Source organism: Neoarius graeffei, chromosome 7 (assembly GCF_027579695.1).
Source record: "Neoarius graeffei isolate fNeoGra1 chromosome 7, fNeoGra1.pri, whole genome shotgun sequence".
Classification (NCBI taxonomy): Eukaryota; Metazoa; Chordata; class Actinopteri; order Siluriformes; family Ariidae; genus Neoarius; species Neoarius graeffei.
The window spans coordinates 97,740,739-97,760,417 of NC_083575.1; the positions used below are offsets into that span (position 1 = coordinate 97,740,739).

Here is a 19,679-nt window from a genome sequence, read left to right on the forward strand (position 1 = left end):
TGTTTCCCCTTCAGGAGTGTGTGAGAATGCAGTGCTGAGGAGGAGGAGGAGGGTGATGAAGAGGAGACTTGGGTGTGCTGTGTTCACTCAGAGGCTCGCCTGTCTCCAGCAGCAGGTTGCAGTTCTGCAGGCGGCCAGCAGGGCAGCGCACGACGAGCAACTCAAATACCAGCGCGCGCACACTGAACTGCAGACACTGACACACACACTGCAGGTCCGTACGCGCACGCACACACACATATATACACACACACACACGGTGTACTGAGACTAAACCACCACAAGATTACGGGGCGCCAATACTTTATGCAGTACAACTGTCAGTATATTATGTTTATTTTGTGTGCGCGCGTGTGCAGAGGTCAGGCTTCCAGCGCCTCTCCAAGTGTGTGTGTTGACTGTGGACATGTTTACACAGAGACAGCGTAAACACTCACTGTGGTGTGTGTGGTGTGTTTGGATGGCGTAGACAGGGCAGAAGCTGCTCAACTGGGACCTGATTAAGAAACTCCCTCATACAAGAGGTCAACCCCACACACACACACACACAAGTATCTCTGCCATTACTACTGATGACTGTTGCTTTGGGAATGTGTGTGTGTTGGAGTATTAATATGGGCATATGAGGGCAGTAGGTGTCGTGCCCCACTGCCCCGACACACACCGCTCCTCTTCTAATTGGCTGAATTTTCTGTCATCGGATTGGATAGTGACCAAGTGGGGGGGGTATTGTTAGGCATGAGTGCAAGATCTCCAACGGCAATATGACACTTTCATCGCTCTGTCACTTTTATTTCCTGCGTGCGCGCGCGCACACACACATATTGACAGGACTGACACACACGCACACTTCTGCTGTGTGTCATGTTTCCGACATGCACAAGAACATAAGTACCTGCTGTCACACACGAGTGTCTCCTTACAGTTAGTGTGTCACTCTGGCTGAAACATGCTGAACCCCCCACCCCACCCACACACACACACACAATTCAATTCAATTTTATTTCTATAGGGCTTTTAACAATAGACATCATCACAAATCATCTGAACAGAAATATATAAATTCCAGATGTACATTTTACAGATATCATTTTACAAAATGTATCCCTGATGATGAAGCCGGAGGTGATGGTGTTGAGGAAAAACTCCCTCAGGAAGAAACCTCGAGAGGAACCAGACTCTAAAGGGAACCCATCCTCATCTGGGTGATAACAAATAGCGTGATTATAAATAACTCATTTCTATAACTGTGTCCTATAGAGACACAAAGTACAACTGTGTAACCAGGAAATTCATTATAGTTTAACAGGAAGTCTGTTTTAACAGATGGACAGAGAAATACAGATTGTTCAGTTTGCTCCTCATCATGTAATGGTGAAGAACAGTGTACATTTTGCAATGTGTGCAAACAGGGACTCTGGCAAGACTAACTATGACGGCATAACTAAAAAGGAGAGCCAGAAGGTAACACAGTCATGAGGGAGCTCTGGGACATAAAGCAGCAGCCACTACACCATCAACAAACCCAAGTGAATGTGTGTGTGTCTGTGTGTGGGGTGGGGGAGACAGCATCCATACATCCCAGTTTACCATTACATTACATGTCATTTAACAGACGCTGTTATCCAGAGTGACATACAACGAGTGTAAAAGTCAGGTACACGAAGTGCTGAACTTCTAGACAATAAAGTTCAAGTGCCAACTGAACAAGTTGACAAGCAATACCTAGTGAAATATGCTGTTGAAATACCAACACTCAAACAGCCAAGGAAACAAACCAACCATACAAACTATAAATAGAGTACTCAAAACCGCTAACCCCAGGCTAGACCATACACAGCCTGGGTTGGTCAAAACCGAAACATAGTTACACAGTGGGCAGGGAAGAAGGGGAGAGGTGCAGCCTGAAGAGGTGGGTCTTCAGTCTGCACTTGAAGGTGGTTAGGGAGTCAGCAGCTCTGACCTCAAAAGGAAGGTCATTCCACCAACAGGAAACCAGGATAGACAGCAGTCTTGAGTGGGCTGGCCAGGAGCAGAGAGGAGGAGGGGCCAGGCAACCAGTAGCAGCAGAGCATAGGGATCTGGCTGGTGTGTAGGGGCAAATCAGACTCTGGAGGTATGCTGGCCCTAACCCCTTGAGAGCCTGGTAAGCTAGCACCAATGTCTTAAGTTTGATGCGAGCTGCAATAGGTAGCCAGTGCAGGTCAGCAAGCAGAGGGGTGAAATGGGAGAACGAGGAAGGTTGTAGACCAGGCGAGCTGCAGTGTTCTGGATGAGCTGTTGGGGTCTGATGGCAGAAGCTGGAGGGCCAGCAAGAGAGAGTTGCAGTAGTCCAGGTGGGAGAGGATCAGCGCTTGGACCAGGAGCTGAGTAGAGTAGGTGGTAAGAAAAGGGCAGATGCTTCGGATGTTGTAGAGGAGGAATCTACACATCCAGGTCACTGCAGTGATGTTCGCTGAGGAGGAGAGTTTGTCGTTGAACACGACCCCTAGGTTCTTCACACTGGGTGAAGGTGACCTAGAGATGTCCCCAAGGGAGATGACAATGTCCAGGATTGGAGAGGATGGAGCAGGAATGTAGATTACTTCTGTCTTGCCTGGGTTGAGCCTCAGGTGATGGTTGTCCATCCAACTCTGGATGTCACACAGGTAAGCAGAGGTGCGAGTGGAGATCTGTGTCAGAAGGAGAAAAAGAGAGAAACAGTTGGGTGTCGTCAGCATCGTAGTGGTAGGATAGACCGTGAGTAGAGATAATTGGGCCAAGAGACTGGGTGTAGAGGGAGAAGAGAAGTGGGTAAGTGCTGATACAGTACCAGACTAGGTAACCTGGAAGGAGCAACCAAAGAGGTAGGACTTGAACCAGTGTAGGGCTGTCCCACAGATCCCTTGAGCTGATAAGGATGACAGGGGGATGGTGTGATCAACAGTGTCAAATGCAGCAGAAAGATCCAAGAAGGAGGCAACATGTGCTGCATGAAGTGCCTCACTGATGGAAAGACGTACAGTCTTAGTTAAGTGTCCGGCTTGGAAGCTGGACAGGTGGGGCCAAAACACTTTAAGCCTGAGGACCCACCAGATCTACTCCTTTACCTAATAAAAACTGTTCACAAAAGGCTTGACTAAACAGATATGTTTTCAGCCGAGACTTAAACACCGAGACTATGTCTGAGTCCCGAATACTACTTGGAAGGCTGTTCTATAACTGTGAGGCTTTGTAAGAAAAGGCTCTGCCTCTGATGTAGCCTTCACTATATGGGGTACCAGCAGATAGCCTGGAAAAGATGTTGTCTTGAAGACAGCATATGTTGCTCCAACATCTCAGTGTACTTTTCTGCATTAATGCTCCAGCACACCAAGGGCACTGACACAACCCCATACCATGACACACCCTGGCTTTTAGACTTGTTCCTGGTAACAGTCTGGATGGTCCTTTTCCTCTTTGGTCCGGAGCATACAGCGTCCATTTCTTACAAAAAAGACCTGGAATACTGATTCGTCTAACCACAGTACATGTTTGCATTGTCTTATGGTCCATCCCAGATGCCTCTGAGCCCAGCGAAGTCGACGGCGCTTCCAGACACAGTTTACATAAGGCTTCCTTTTTGCACAGTAAAGTTTTAAGTGGTGTTTGTGGATGTAACTCCGTACTGTAGAGCTTGACAAAGGTTTACTAAAGTAATCCCATGTGGTTTTATCAGTAATAAATGAATGACAGTTCTTGATACAGTGTAGTCAGAGGGATCGGAGATCACGGGGGTTCAGATTCGGCTTGAGCCCTTTATGCATCGAAATTTCTCCAGATTCCTTGAATCGTTTAATGATATTCTGCACTGTAGAGGGTGAAATATCCAAATCCCTTCCTATCTTTCTTTGAGGAACATTGTTTTTAAACATTTCAATAATTTTCTCATGCATTTGTTGACAAACTGGAGATTCTTGGCCCATCTTTACTCTTCAAAGACTAGGCCTTTCCTGGGTACTGATTTTGTACCAAATCATGATTATAGTCACCTTTTGACATCACCTGTTTCCCATCACATCGTTATTTAATTGTTTTACCTCATTACTAGCTCTAAATTACCTCACCCCAACTTTTTTTTGGAATGTATTGCAGGCCTGAAACACAGGAATAGATGTACTACTGCATCTCAATCAATTAGAATATCGTGAAAAAGTTTAATATTTTCCATCAGTTATTTAAGAAAGTGGAAATTTTATATATTTTAGATTCATTACATGTAAACGAAAATATTTCAAGCATTTCATCTCATCTCATTATCTGTAGCCACTTTATCCTGTTCTACATGCAGGATAACCTGCATGTCTTTGGACTGTGGGGGAAACCGGAGCACCCGGAGGAAACCCACGCGGACACGGGGAGAACATGCAAACTCCACACAGAAAGGCCCTCGCCGGCCACGGGGCTCGAACCCGGACCTTCTTGCTGTGAGGCGACAGCGCTAACCACTACACCACCGTGCCGCCCTTTTTAAATCTCAATATGAGAATACTTAATTTTGAGTTTGAATAAAACATTATAAATACCATGTTTCTCTTGGTTTAGTTTAGTACATGCAACCACAGTCAGAGGGAAGACTGCTGACTTGATCATTGTCCAGAAGATGACCATCGACACCCTCCGCAAGGAGAGTAAGCCACAGAAGGTCATTGCTGAAAAGGCTGGCTGGAAAAGGTGCACAAGCAACAGGGATGAGCGCAGCCTTGAGAGGATCGTCAAGAAAAGATCGTCTCGTCTCGTCTCGTCTTCTTCCGCTTATCCGGGACCGGGTCGCGGAGGCAGCAGTCTAAGCATGGAAGCCCAAACTTCCCTTTCCCCAGACACCTCGGCCAGCTCCTCGGGAAGAACACCGAGGCGTTCCCAGGCCAGCCGAGAGACATAGTCCCTCCAGCGTGTCCTGGGTCTTCCCCGGGGCCTCCTCCCGGGGGGACATGCCTGGAACACCTCCCCAGGGAGGCGTCCAGGAGGCATCCGAAAAAGATGCCCGAGCCACCTCAGCTGGTTCCTCTCGATGTGGAGGAGCAGCGGCTCTACTCCGAGCTCCTCCCGAGTGACTGTGCTTCTCACCCTATCTCTAAGGGAGTGCCCAGCCACCCTGCGAAGGAAACTCATTTCAGCTGCTTGTATCCACGATCTTGTTCTTTCTGTCATTACCCAAAGCTCATGACCATAGGTGAGAGTCGGAACGTAGATCGACCGGTAAATTGAGAGCTTCGCCTTTTGGCTCAGCTCCTTCTTCACCACGACGGACCGGTAAAGCGACCGCATCACTGCGGAGGCTGCACCGATCCGCCTGTCGATCTCACGCTCCATCCTTCCCTCACTCGTGAACAAGATCCCGAGATACTTAAACTCCTCCACTTGAGGCAGGACTTCTCCACCAACCTGGAGAGGGCAAGCCACCCTTTTCCGGTCGAGAACCATGGCCTCGGACTTGGAGGTGCTGATTCTCATCCCAGCCGCTTCACACTCGACTGCAAACCGCCCCAGTGCATGCTGAAGGTCCTGGTTTGAAGAAGCCAACAGGACAACATCATCCACAAAAAGCAGAGATGAAATCCTGTGGTTCCCAAACAGGATTCCTTCCGGCCCCTGGCTGCGCCTAGAAATTCTGTCCATAAAAATTATGAACAGAACCGGTGACAAAGGGCAGCCCTGCCGGAGTCCAACATGCACTGGGAACAGGTCTGACTTACTGCCGGCAATGCGAACCAGACTCCTGCTCCATTCGTACAGGGACCGGACAGCCCTTAGCAAAGAGCCCCGAACCCCATACTCCCGAAGCACCCCCCACAGAATACCACGGGGGACACGGTCGAATGCCTTCTCCAGATCCACAAAGCACATGTGGACTGGTTGGGCAAACTCCCATGAACCCTCGAGCACCCTATGAAGGGTATAGAGCTGGTCCAGTGTTCCGCGACCAGGACGAAAACCGCATTGTTCCTCCTGGATCCGAGGTTCGACTATTGGTCGAATTCTCCTCTCCAGTACCCTGGAGTAAACTTTCCCTGGGAGGCTGAGAAGTGTGATTCCCCTATAATTGGAGCACACTCTCCGGTCCCCTTTCTTAAAAAGAGGGACCACCACCCCAGTCTGCCACTCCAGAGGCACTGTCCCCGACCGCCACGCGATGTTGCAGAGGCGTGTCAACCAAGACAGCCCCACAACATCCAGAGACTTGAGATACTCAGGGCGGATCTCATCCACCCCCTGTGCCTTGCCACCGAGGAGCTTGCAAACCACCTCAGTGACTTCGGCTTGGATAATGGACGAGTCCACCTCTGAGTCATCAGCCTCAGTCTCCTCAGTGGAAGACATGACGGTGGGATTGAGGAGATCCTCAAAGTATTCCTTCCATCGCCCGACAATGTCCCCAGTCGAGGTCAACAGCTCCCCACCCGCACTGTAAACAGTGTTGGCAGAGTACTGCTTCCCCCTCCTGAGGCGCCGGACGGTTTGCCAGAATTTCTTCGAGGCCGACCGATAGTCCTTCTCCATGGCCTCCCCGAACTCCTCCCAGTTCCGAGTTTTTGCCTCCGCAACTGCCCGATCTGCAGCACGCCTGGCCTGCCGATACCCATCGGCTGCCTCAGGAGTCCCGGAGGTCAACATGGCCCGATAGGACTCCTTCTTCAGCTTGACGGCATCCCTTACTTCCGGTGTCCACCACCGGGTTCGGGGATTGCCGCCACGACAGGCACCGGAGACCTTGCGGCCACAGCTCCGAACAGCTGCGTCCACAATGGAGGTAGAGAACATGGTCCACTCAGACTCAATGTCCCCCGCCTCCCTCGGAAGCTGGGAAAAGCTCTCCCGGAGGTGGGAGTTAAAGACCTCCCCAACAGAGTGCTCGGCCAGACGTTCCCAGCAGACCTTCACCATACGTTTAGGCCTGCCAGGTCTGTCCAACTTCCTCCTCCGCCAGCGGATCCAACTCACCACCAGGTGGTGATCAGTTGACAGCTCAGCCCCTCTCTTCACCCGAGTGTCCAAGACATAGGGCCGGAGATCAGATGAAACGACTACAAAGTCGATCATCGACCTCCGACCTAAGGTGTCCTGGTGCCACGTGCACTTATGGACACCCCTATGCTCGAACATGGTGTTCGTTATGGACAAACCGTGACTAGCACAGAAGTCCAATAACAAAACACCACTCGGGTTCAGATCGGGGAGGCCGTTCCTCCCAACCACGCCCCTCCAGGTGACACTGTCGTCGCCCACGTGAGCATTGAAGTCCCCCAGTAGCACAATGGAGTCCCCAGTCTGAGCACCCCTCAGTACCTCTCCCAGGGACTCCAAGAAGGCCGGATACTCTATACTGCTATTTGGCCCGTAGGCACAAACAACAGCAAGAGCCCTCTCCCCAATCCGAAGGCGCAGAGAGGCGACCCTCTCGTTCACTGGGGTAAACTCCAACACATGGCGGCTGAGCTGGGGAGCTATAAGCAAGCCCACACCAGCCCGCCGCCGCTCACCACGGGCGACTCCAGAGAAGTGGAAAGTCCAGCCCCTCTCGAGGAGCTGGGTTCCAGAGCCCAAGCTATGCGTGGAGGTGAGCCCGACTATCTCTAGCCGGTACCTCTCAACCTCCCGCACAAGCTCAGGCTCCTTCCCCCCCAGCGAAGTGACATTTCATGTCCCAACAGCCAGCCGCTGTGTCCGGGGATCAGGTCGTCGAGGCCCCTGCCTTCGACTGCCACCCAATCCACATTGCACCAAACCCCTACTGCTACCTCTGTGGGTGGTGAACCCACAGGAGGTCGGGCCCACATCACCTCTTGGGGCTGAGCCCGACCGGGCCCCATGGGCAAAGGCCCGGCCACCAAGCGCTCGCATACGAGCCCCAACCCCGGGCCTGGCTCCAGGGTGGGGCCCCGGCTGCGTCCTACCAGGCGACGTCACGGTCCTGGATTTTTTCTCCATAGGGGGTTTTTGGTGAACTGCTCTTGGTCTGGCCTGTCACCTAGGACCTGTCTGCCTTGGGAAACCCTACCAGGGGCATAATGCCCCCGACAACATAGCTCCTAGGATCATTCAAGCACACAAACCCCTCCACCACAATAAGGTGGCAGTTCTAGGAGGGGATCGTCAAGAAAAGATGATTCAAGAACTTGGGAGAGCTTCACAAGGAGAGGACTGAGGCTGGTGTCAGTGCATCAAGAGCCACCACACACAGACGTCTTCAAGAAAGGGGTTACAACTGTCGCATTCCTAATATCAAGCCACTCCTGAACCAGAGAAAATGCCAGAAGTGTCTTACCTGGGCAAAGGAAAGAACTGAACTGTTGCTCAGTGGTCCAAAGTCCTCTTTTCAGATGAAAGTAAATTTTGCATTTCATTTGGAAATCAAGGTCCCAGAGTCTGGAGGAAGAGGGAGAGACACAGAGTCCAAGGGGTTTGAAGTCCAGTGTGAAGTTTCCACAGTCTGTGATGATTTGGGGTGCCATGTGATCTGCTGGTGTTGGTCCACTGTGTTTTATCCAGCAGGACTTGGCACCTACACACAGTGCCAGAACTACTACCAAATGGTTTACTGATGCTGATATTACTGTGCTTGACTGGCCAGCCGACTCACCTGACCTGAACCCCAGAAAGAATCTATGGGGTATTGTCAAGAGGAAGATGAGAAACACCCGACCCAAAAATACAGACGAGCTGAAGGCCACAATCAAAACAACCTGTGCTTCAATAACACCTCAGCAGTGCCACAGGCTGATCACCTCCATGCCACACCGCACTGATACAGTAATTCATGATAAAGGAGCCCCAACCAAGTACTGAGTGTGTAAATGAACATACTTTTCAGAAGTTGGACATTTCTGTATTGTAAATCCTTATTTAAATTGATCTTAAAAAATATTCTAATAATTATTTGAGATACTGGACTTCTGATTTTCACAAGCTACAAGCCATAATCATCAAATTAACACAAAAAAGCTTGAAATATTTCACTTTACGTATAATGAATATAAAATATATGAAAAGCTTACTTTTGTGAATTAAATTACAAAAAAATAAAAACTTTTTCATGACCTCCTAATTGTTTGAGATGCAGTAGTAGGGGAGAGTGGGGTAAGATGAGCCACTTTTTACATTTTTCATCATAACTACATGTTAAAGCCATTTTTGCTTCCAGTCTACACACCATACCAAATTTCAAAGTGTACTGTTACTATCTGAGCAAAACATAATTGATAAGCTCTTATGGTTAGAGTGATATTACCTCTTGAAAAAAAAATGTCAAGTGGCTCAACTTACCCCATGCACGGGGTAAGATGAGCCACTGTGTGGGGTAAATTGAGCCAACACAAAACATGTTAGGTTAACAAAGTAAACAACTTTTATTATTAGAAATGCAATCAATGAATCAAGTCAAGTCAATCAAGTGGGGGATAGGGCCGTTGCATAGAGAAGGGGAGATGAAGAGAGAGGTGATAGAACGAGGGATAGATAGGGAGGGATAGATAGATGGATAGAGAGAGAGAGATATGCGTAGATAGATAGAAAGAGGGATGGTTAGAGAGGGAATGAGAGATATACTATATTATAGAAATTACTAAAACAGTAGAACAGTGCCAAAAGAATCTTATTTCTTTCAGTAGGTTAAAACATTGCTAAAACATGCAGCAATCATTCCATCAATCATTCAATCATTTCATCATTATTCAATGTTCCAAGCGTTCAAATGGCAAGGGAACACCATTTGCCTCTCCCTCCGTGCTGTCCCCCCAACAGTAAAGGGGCGGGGCAATTTTTTCACAATATCCTGTCTTGACAGGACAGCCTCATCTTTCTCTTTGAAGACAAAGGTTGGCTTTCTTGCAGAGCCATGGCATGACCAGCTTCTTTTGAGAAATCTTGCCTCTATTTCGAAGACATCCAATTTGATTATCTGGCCAATGAAGAAATGCACTTTCTTCTTCCCCGTGAATTTTGCCACAACATAATCCCCCACATCTAACAACTGGTCTTCCTCATCTGATGTCATATATATATATATATATATATATATATATATATATATATATATATATATATATATGTTGTTGTCATATATGACCAGTAAATGTGAAAACTTAAGTGTCATCCATATTGGGTAAGCTCAGCCACCAATGGGGTAAGTTGAGCCAGTGGCTCAACTTGCCCCACATCTAATGGCTCATCTTACCCCATGGCCACCATTTTGTAGAAAAATGCTAATAAAGGGGATTAGGCTAATCAAAATTATTTTTATTAGCATTCATATCATAGCTTAGAAAGCCACTAACTTAACCCTAATGTGTCTAAATATTATTCTACTTTTGTCTTCTCTAAATCATCTTCACTGTGGACAAACATGGAATTGACTTAGAAAGCACAAAAACACATTTTTATAAATATGTCCCTCACCTAGTTTGACATGTGGTGCTCCTCTCCACAAGTGTAAGTAAATGGTCCCGGCCCCCTTTGAATGTGGTCACATGGTCACAATTGTTTACTGTTTCTTAGAAACAGGGGGTGGCTCATCTTACCCCCTGGCTCATCTTACCCCGCTCTCCCCTATATGAAGAAATGAAATGAAGTTGACCAACAAAACATGAAATATCTTGGTTTCATTCTGCCTGCAATGAAATACAAGTCATAGAAATTTTGAAATCATTGCATTATTTTTTTATTTGCATTTTCCACACCGTTCCAACTTTTTCTGATTTGGGGTTGTATTTCTGTCTTGTCAGGATTACGTAGAAGGAAGTTAATAAGCATCCAGTGTCTAATGTCTTTTACACATTCCTCAATTCTATTAAGCTGGTGTCTCTCATCTGGTTTTGCAGAAACATCCAACTGTGTGTCATCAGCATAACAGTGGAAACTAATACAATGTTTATGAATAATATCACCCAGAGGAAACATACAGTATATAAAGAAAAAAGCAGTGGGCCCAAGACAGAACCTTGTGGAACACCAAACTTTATTTTAGCATGCATATAGAACTCACCATTTGCATCAACAAACTGATAACAATCAGTTAAATAAGACCTGAAGAGGGCCGTTTACTTAACTCCAATATTTTCTAGTCTATCAAGGAGAATGGAATGATAGACTGGTGTCAAAAAGCTGCACTAAGGAGGTGATGATGATAGTTTATTTCAAACATGTAAACAAACAATGAATAAATAAGCAGATAACAAGAAAAACAAAACAGCATTTGCAATAAAAACACGTAAAAAGCCACTAAATTAGAAAATAAACCTTAAATAATATAGGTAATAATAATATATCAAAATCAAGACAAAAATACAAACAAGGACGCACTAAGCAGTTTTGAGTTTACATGTCCGAAAAGAAGTGGACTGAAGTAAAAACTTATTTAATCCCACCCCTCTACTTTAGTCAATATAAATTGTTTATCGAGCTTCCTTATACACACACATATATACATACACTGTATATTACTCATTACTTCAACTATTCAGATATCAGTTCTCTATGACTGTATCATATAATTAATTAATTATATGTGTATATCCATATGTCTACACATAAGTTTACTAAAAATACCACACTCACAATGGAGAACAAAATAAAAACAAAACAAATAGATGAAGACTCACAAAAGAAAAAAAGAAAATTTACACAATAAACAGCCAGTTATGATTAATCCCCTTCATCCTTATACCTTGTGAAAATCAAATTTTTGTACATCTTTTTAAACCGCTTCATGTCTGGACATCCCTTGAGCTCCTCATTTAAACTGTTCCACCACTTCACCCCACAAACAAACAGAAATACAAAAACTTTTCTTGGTTGTGCGCACCCTATAATTTTTTTATTTAAATAAACCCCTTAAATTATAACTCCCTTCTCTTTCAGGGAACAGTTTTTGAATATTATGTGGTAGTTGATTATTGTTTGCTTCGAATAAGATTTGTGCTGTTTGATAGTCCACCAGATCTGCAAATTTCAGTATTTCTGACTGTAAGAATAATGTATTTGTACGATCCCGATAACCAGCCTTGTGTATAATCCTTATTGCTCTTTTTTGGAGAATGAATAATGAATGTATTGTATTTTTGTAATTATTGCCCCATACCTCTGCACAATAACTTAAATAAGGTGAAACCAGGGAACAGTAAAGAATCCGAAGTGAATTGTGATCCAGAAACTCTTTAACTTTGTTTAATATTGCAATACTTCTTGATACTTTGGATTGTATGTTTTTTATATGTGATTTCCAGCTGAGTTTTTCATCAGTAGTTGTTCCAAGAAATTTGATTTCCTTAACTCTTTCTACAACCCCGATTCCAAAAAAGTTGGGACAAAGTACAAATTGTAAATAAAAACGGAATGCAATGATGTGGAAGTTTCAAAATTCCATATTTTATTTAGAATAGAACATAGACGACATATCAAATGTTTAAACTGAGAAAATGTATCATTTAAAGAGAAAAATTAGGTGATTTTAAATTTCATGACAACAACACATCTCAAAAAAGTTGGGACAAGGCCATGTTTACCACTGTGAGACATCCCCTTTTCTCTTTACAACAGTCTGTAAACGTCTGGGGACTGAGGAGACAAGTTGCTCAAGTTTAGGGAGAGGAATGTTAACCCATTCTTGTCTAATGTAGGATTCTAGTTGCTCAACTGTCTTAGGTCTTTTTTGTCGTATCTTCCGTTTTATGATGCGCCAAATGTTTTCTATGGGTGAAAGATCTGGACTGCAGGCTGGCCAGTTCAGTACCCGGACCCTTCTTCTACGCAGCCATGATGCTGTAATTGATGCAGTATGTGGTTTGGCATTGTCATGTTGGAAAATGCAAGGTCTTCCCTGAAAGAGACGTCGTCTGGATGGGAGCATATGTTGCTCTAGAACCTGGATATACCTTTCAGCATTGATGGTGTCTTTCCAGATGTGTAAGCTGCCCATGCCACACGCACTAATGCAACCCCATACCATCAGAGATGCAGGCTTCTGAACTGAGCGCTGATAACAACTTGGGTCGTCCTTCTCCTCTTTAGTCCGAATGACACGGCGTCCCTGATTTCCATAAAGAACTTTAAATTTTGATTCGTCTGACCACAGAACAGTTTTCCACTTTGCCACAGTCCATTTTAAATGAGCCTTGGCCCAGAGAAGACGTCTGCGCTTCTGGATCATGTTTAGATACGGCTTCTTCTTTGAACTATAGAGTTTTAGCTGGCAACGGCAGATGGCACAGTGAATTGTGTTCACAGATAATGTTCTCTGGAAATATTCCTGAGCCCATTTTGTGATTTCCAATACAGAAGCATGCCTGTATGTGATGCAGTGCCGTCTAAGGGCCTGAAGATCACGGGCACCCGGTATGGTTTTCCGGCCTTGACCCTTACGCACAGAGATTCTTCCAGATTCTCTGAATCTTTTGATGATATTATGCACTGTAGATGATGATATGTTCAAACTCTTTGCAATTTGACACTGTCGAACTCCTTTCTGATATTGCTCCACTATTTGTCGGTGCAGAATTAGGGGGATTGGTGATCCTCTTCCCATCTTTACTTCTGAGAGCCGCTGCCACTCCAAGATGCTCTTTTTATACCCAGTCATGTTAATGACCTATTGCCAATTGACCTAATGAGTTGCAATTTGGTCCTCCAGCTGTTCCTTTTTTGTACCTTTAACTTTTCCAGCCTCTTATTGCCCCTGTCCCAACTTTTTTGAGATGTGTTGCTGTCATGAAATTTCGACTGAGCCAATATTTGGCATGAAATTTCAAAATGTCTCACTTTCGACATTTGATATGTTGTCTATGTTCTATTGTGAATACAATATCAGTTTTTGAGATTTGTAAATTATTGCATTCTGTTTTTATTTATAATTTGTACTTTGTCCCAACTTTTTTGGAATCGGGGTTGTATAATAACCCCATCTATTTGAATATTTATTTATGTGTTTGTTTTGTTGTTACCAAATATTACTACTTTGGATTTTTTCAAGTTTAATGATAATTTGTTACTGTTGAACCATATTATTAATTTACTTATTTCTGTTGTGATCTCCTGCAATAGTTCCATTAAATTATCACCAGAAAATAAGATATTTGTATCGTCAGCAAACAAGATAAGCTTCATTACTTTCGATACACTACATATGTCGTTGATATATAGTATAAAAAATTTTGGTCCTAACACTGACCCCTGGGGAGCACCACAAGTTATGTCCAAACATGAGGAAGAGCAATCTCCCAGCTTCACAAACTGTCTCCTGTTACTTAAATATCTTTTAACCCAGTTTAAAACTATACCCCTAATGCCATATTGTTCCAGTTTTTTTTATTAATATGTCATGATTTATTGTGTCAAATGCTTTCTTTAAATCAATGAATATTCCAACTGCATGTTTTTTCTGCTCTATGGAATTGGTGATTTCTTCAACTAATTCTATTAAAGCCCGTGATGTTGATCTATGTGCTCTAAATCCATATTGACTGTCACTAAGTAGATTATGTTTGTCAATAAATTTATCCAATTGGTTATTGAAAAGTTTTTCGAGAATTTTGGAGAATTGCGGAAGTAGTGAGACAGGTCTGTAGTTTGTGAAGTGGTGTTTGCTCCCAGTTTTGTACAGAGGAATGACTTTTGCTGTTTTCGTTCTGTTTGGAAATGTACCAGTTAGAAATGACAAATTGCATATATATGTGAATGGTTTGGATATTCCATCAATAACATTTTTCAATATCATCATGTCAGTGTCATCACAGTCGGTAGATTTTTTGTTCATGCATTTCCCAACAATACCAACAATTTCTTTTTCTTCCACGGCTGTAAGGAACATTGAAAAATAATTATTATCTATCAAAATGCCCAGATTTTCAGCAGATGTTCCTGGATCCGGGATTTGTTCTGCTAAGATTGGTCCTACGTTTACAAAGTAATGGTTGAAACTATTAACTACCACATCCATATTCAAGCAACACATGCAAGGAGACACAGCCCTGTAGTCATTTACTACTTTAACCAGTGCTGTCTCTGTGCTATGATGAGGCCTAAATCCTGACTGATACATGTGGTGGAGATTAACGCCCTGGTGTGGGCAGTAGTGGAGATTAACCCTCTGGGGTCTGAGAGTATTTTCTGACCCTCTAAAGATTTTGGTATGCTCTGAGTTGTCAATTCCAACAAATCTAAGCAGTATTTTCAAAGTCATATGACTTTTTTGTATTCAGCACAAGTTCAGCTGCAATAATATCTCTGTAGTTTGTATGTCATAATTGTATTTAAAAAAAACAGATAAATGAAGATGTTGTAAAAAGCAGTTTTAGAACTGTGTTGGAATGTGTGAAAAAAAACAAACATGACCTTACCCATTGTGACGAACCATTTTGGTCACTTGAGGTGATTCTGTTCAGTCTTAGGAATGTATCAAGCACAAAAACTTAAATCTGCTGCATTGATTTGGACAATTAACTGGCCAACAAACAATTTATGTCCTATTGTTTTGGGATAAAGGGTTGGCAGTGGGAGGGGTATTCAATGAGAAGTTTCAAAAATTTCCATTCCATTCAATGAGAAGAATGAAAACCCCTCCCACTACCAACTCTTAATCCCATCAGATTAACTCTTAATCACATCAGGTCAAGTCCCAATGGGTAAGGTCATGCTTTTCCACACATTCCAACACAGTTCTAAAACTGATTTTTACAACATCTTTATTTATCTGGTATTTGACTTTATTTTGGGATTTGACTCGATTCAGTGTGTCTTGAAATTAACTCTTGTACTATTTTACTCAGTTCAGAGCCACAGTCAACTCTGTTACTCTGTTACACAATTACTCTGTAATTTTGCTCCCAATCCAACTCCAAATTTCACACTCTAAACTCAAAATAGAGCAAAATTAACTATTTTTGAGGAAAGTACTTTTAACTCTGGAAAAATTGCTGTCATGTTTCCTGTGTCTGCACGACATCGCACGCATATCAACCGATCTGCTCATCAGAAATAGAAGAAATATTTACACTTACTCGAGTTTATCTTCAGCTGAATCGAGTCGAAGTAAAAAGTAAAAAAAGGCATCGCATCGCAGTTCTCAAGACTGAATTGAATTGCTGTCCTGAATCATCCAAAATGTATAAACCCATGTGCCGTCTCACAAGTTTTACCTCCAAATAGCCCAAACTATGTCTGACAGATTTTATCCTGTTTACAGTGGGCGTTCCCACCGCGAAAGAGAAACCAATTGAAACTGAAAGTGATGATCATGCCGTTACCATGGGAACAGTCTTTTACGTATGAATGTGTAAATGGGCGCTCAGCGCTCCGACTCTGGTGTGACTGAGGAAGGGGACAAGTTTTATGTTTCATCTAATTTAGGTAATTTAAAAACTATAATATTATTTGGCAGTGGGCGCAGAGGAAAGTGTAAAGTTTGTCAATATGTTTATCATGCTTGTATGATTAAAAACTCGCAAAGCTATTTATCTAAATACATGACCTACTCATTCTAAACCTGTCGAGCTTCGCCAGAGAAGCTCTCGACCCCAAAGGGTTAACATCTCGGTGTGGGCAGTAGTGTAGATTAACGCCCCGTTGTGGGCAGTAGTGTAGATTAACACCCCGGTATGGGTGTAGTATTTGTATTATCAGTTTTACTTGCTCTTTGGAAATTAATCTGGATTAGTAAGGAATTGCGCTTGCTCTCTCTCTCTCTCTCTCTCTCTCTCTCTCTCTCTCTCTCTCATTAATCTGTACTAACTCCTTCACTGCCCTGACTCAGCCTGGTGACAGAACGTCACTCTGCTCACCAATCAGGAGTTGTGTGTGTGTGTGTGAGAGAAAGAGAGATTGTTGAGGTTTTACTTACTTTATTTTGCAGCTTCATGTTTCTTGTGTTGTTGAAATGTTCTGGTTGTTGGTCTGTGTATCAGTCACGGGTCCTACAGGGAACCTGAACAGGAACGGTGGTGTTCTCCTTCAGCACAGCTCCTCAGAAGGTTCTGAATCCTTGGTGAAACACACACAAGTAGATCCTGTGTGTCCTTAACAAAGCTGTAAGAGCATGATTAGACCTCTGCCTCACACTGATTAAACTCCCAGAATGCACTGGGGTCAGGCACAGATCTCTCTATTACAGCTGCCAATCACAGTGCATCTGAATAATCAGCCTCATTAGCATAAGGGAAGCTTAGTCCTTAATGCCTGGTCCTGAAAGCGCGCGCGCACACACACACACACACACACACACACACGCTACAAGGTGAACAGTTTCATGTTAATGTGTGTAAACACGTGTTAAATTCCACTGTGGAGGATTTTATCATGTTTATCACCTCATGATCAGAGTGTTTGGGATGAATGATGTGTGTCAGTTCTTTCATGGCTGTGTCCTAAATCACACACTAAAGTACTAAATAGTATCAGAATAGATACAACCAGAAATAGAAACTGCCCAGTATTTCCACTACTCTCTGTGTGTGTGTGTGTGTGTGTGTGTGTGTGTGTGTGTGTGTGTGATCGGCGCTCTTTGATGTCATAAGTCGCTCATGTATGACACTTCAAGCCACATAGTATAGTATGATGGTACTATCATATGTATTTAAAGTGTGTGTGTGTGTGTGTGTGTGTGTGTGCGCAGAAGCAGTCGTGTGAGTTGGCAATAGTACAGCAGCAGAAGGCTGTGTTGGAGATGGAGTTAGAGCAGTGGAGGAAGTCCCGCCCCCCTGAAGCACAACAACAGGCGTCTGTCACTGTGTCTGCCCTCAACCCCGACCTCCCGAACATCAAAACACTGGAGACTGAAATCAAACAGCTGAACAACAGACTGAAGGTGTCTCTCTCTCTCACACACACACGCTCACAGAGTTAATGTAAAGCTTCTGATGGTGTTTTCTATGTTGTTTTCAGCAGTGTGTTTCGCTCCAGACTAAAGTGTGTGTGTGTGTGTGTGTGTGTGTGTGTGTGTGTGTGTGTGTGTGTGTGTGTGTGTGTGTTAGAGCTCGAGTGCCGAGGTGAGCCGTCAGAGTGCTTTAATTAAAGGCCTCAGGACAGAGCTGCATGACAGAGACCAACGACTTAAGGAGCTACAGGACAAGTACACACACCTGTCTGTCTCACTGCCCATCTATCCATGTCTGTCTCTTTATCTGTCTGTTTCTTCATGTATATAATGTTCATGTCTGACTGCCTATTTATTTATTTGTCTGTTCAACTTTCTATCAAATTGTTTGTCTGTCTCTCTCTGTCCATCTGTCTGTCTTGCTGTCTGTCTGACTAGATATACCTCTCTGTTCTCTCTCCTTCTCCTCTTTTTTTTGTGCTAACCTCATTCTGAAGAGATAAACAGTTAAGAAGATGAGTAAGGAGATAGACAGAGAGAAAGTGAGACAGGTGAGAGACAGACAGATGTTTCAGTAAGTGAGCAGTAGAAGGTGATCTATCCATGCAGTCACTGTGCACCAGGGTCAATACCTACTTCTCTCATTAATGTGTGTGTGTGTGTGTGTGTGTGTGTCCGTGTCCCCAGGACACACACTCTCATTTCTGTTAATGTCACTGCAATAAGACTCACATTTATTCAGTGTGTTTACTCTGGGCTTCTGTCTGTCTCTCTCTGAGGGAGGCAGGACATTTACCTACTGCTCATTATCTCACACACACACACACACACACGCGCATGCACATTCAGATATATATAGTGTGTGTGCAGGGTGTGTCACTGTGAGAGGGATGTGGTGATGAAGAGACAGTTGGTGGAGGATCTGCGCAGTCGGCTGAAGATCCTGCAGGATTCAGAGCGCAGCCATCGCTCACACGTCGACGAGCTGGAGAGAAAGGTATGTACACACACACACACACACACACTCGTGTACAGGTGGTTGAGAGAGCAGTGTGTGTTTCATGTTGTGTATCAGGTAAAGAGTCAGTGTGAGGAGGCGTCCAACAGGAAGTCATTTATCGAGTCTCTGAAGAGGAGGCTGAGCGTCGCTACTCACAACAAACAGCAGTGTGACAACGCCAACAACACACTGCAGCACCGGCTACACACTACAGTAACACACACACAGTAACACAGTAACACACTAATACACACACACAGTAACACACTAATACACACACACACAGTAACACAGTAACACACACACAGTAAACACACATCATGTGTGTGCTGTAAATTAACGTGTGTGTGTGTGTGTGCAGGAGCAAAAGCTAACAGCACTGCAGGCTCGGTTGGTGGAGTGTGAGAGGTCAAAGGTCGAGCTGGAGCAGACGGCAACAGCACAGATGCAGCTTCTGACCAATCAGAGCACAGAGACGATACACACACTGCAGAACAAACTCTCAGTGGCACAGAGTCAACACCAGCACCTGCGTTCAGTCACACAGGTACACACACACCACACATGGACACCTGTCTGTCTACACAGCTGTCTGTCTGTCTGTCTGTCAGTGTCTCCACACCTGTCTGTCTACCTACACACCTGTCTGTCTGTCTGCCCATCTGTCTGTCTACACACCTGTCTGTCTGTCTACACACCTGTCTGTCTGTCTATATACCTGTCTGTCTACACAGCTGTCTGTCTGTCTACACACCTGTCTGTCTGTCTATATACCTGTCTGTCTACACACCTGTCTGTCTGTGTCTATACAGTTGTCTGTCTACACAGCTGTCTGTCTGTGTCTGCACACCTGTCTGTCTA

The 19,679-nt window shown here is 44.4% G+C and overlaps 1 protein-coding gene across 5 annotated transcripts in view; it reads left to right on the forward strand.

Annotated features, from left to right (window-relative positions):
• cntln (centlein, centrosomal protein) overlaps nt 1-19,679 on the forward strand; it is a 189,865-nt gene that overhangs the window by 153,065 nt on the left and 17,121 nt on the right. For 3 of the 5 annotated variants that reach the window (XM_060926631.1, XM_060926633.1, XM_060926632.1), the window contains exons 21-25: nt 15-214; nt 17,618-17,809; nt 17,976-18,073; nt 18,689-19,031; nt 19,180-19,365. In XM_060926631.1, the coding sequence (XP_060782614.1) occupies nt 15-214; nt 17,618-17,809; nt 17,976-18,073; nt 18,689-19,031; nt 19,180-19,365 (1,019 nt within the window). The remainder of the gene's footprint in view (nt 1-14; nt 215-17,617; nt 17,810-17,975; nt 18,074-18,688; nt 19,032-19,179; nt 19,366-19,679) is intronic. The other 2 variants (XM_060926634.1, XM_060926635.1) reach the window with 2 other exon arrangements.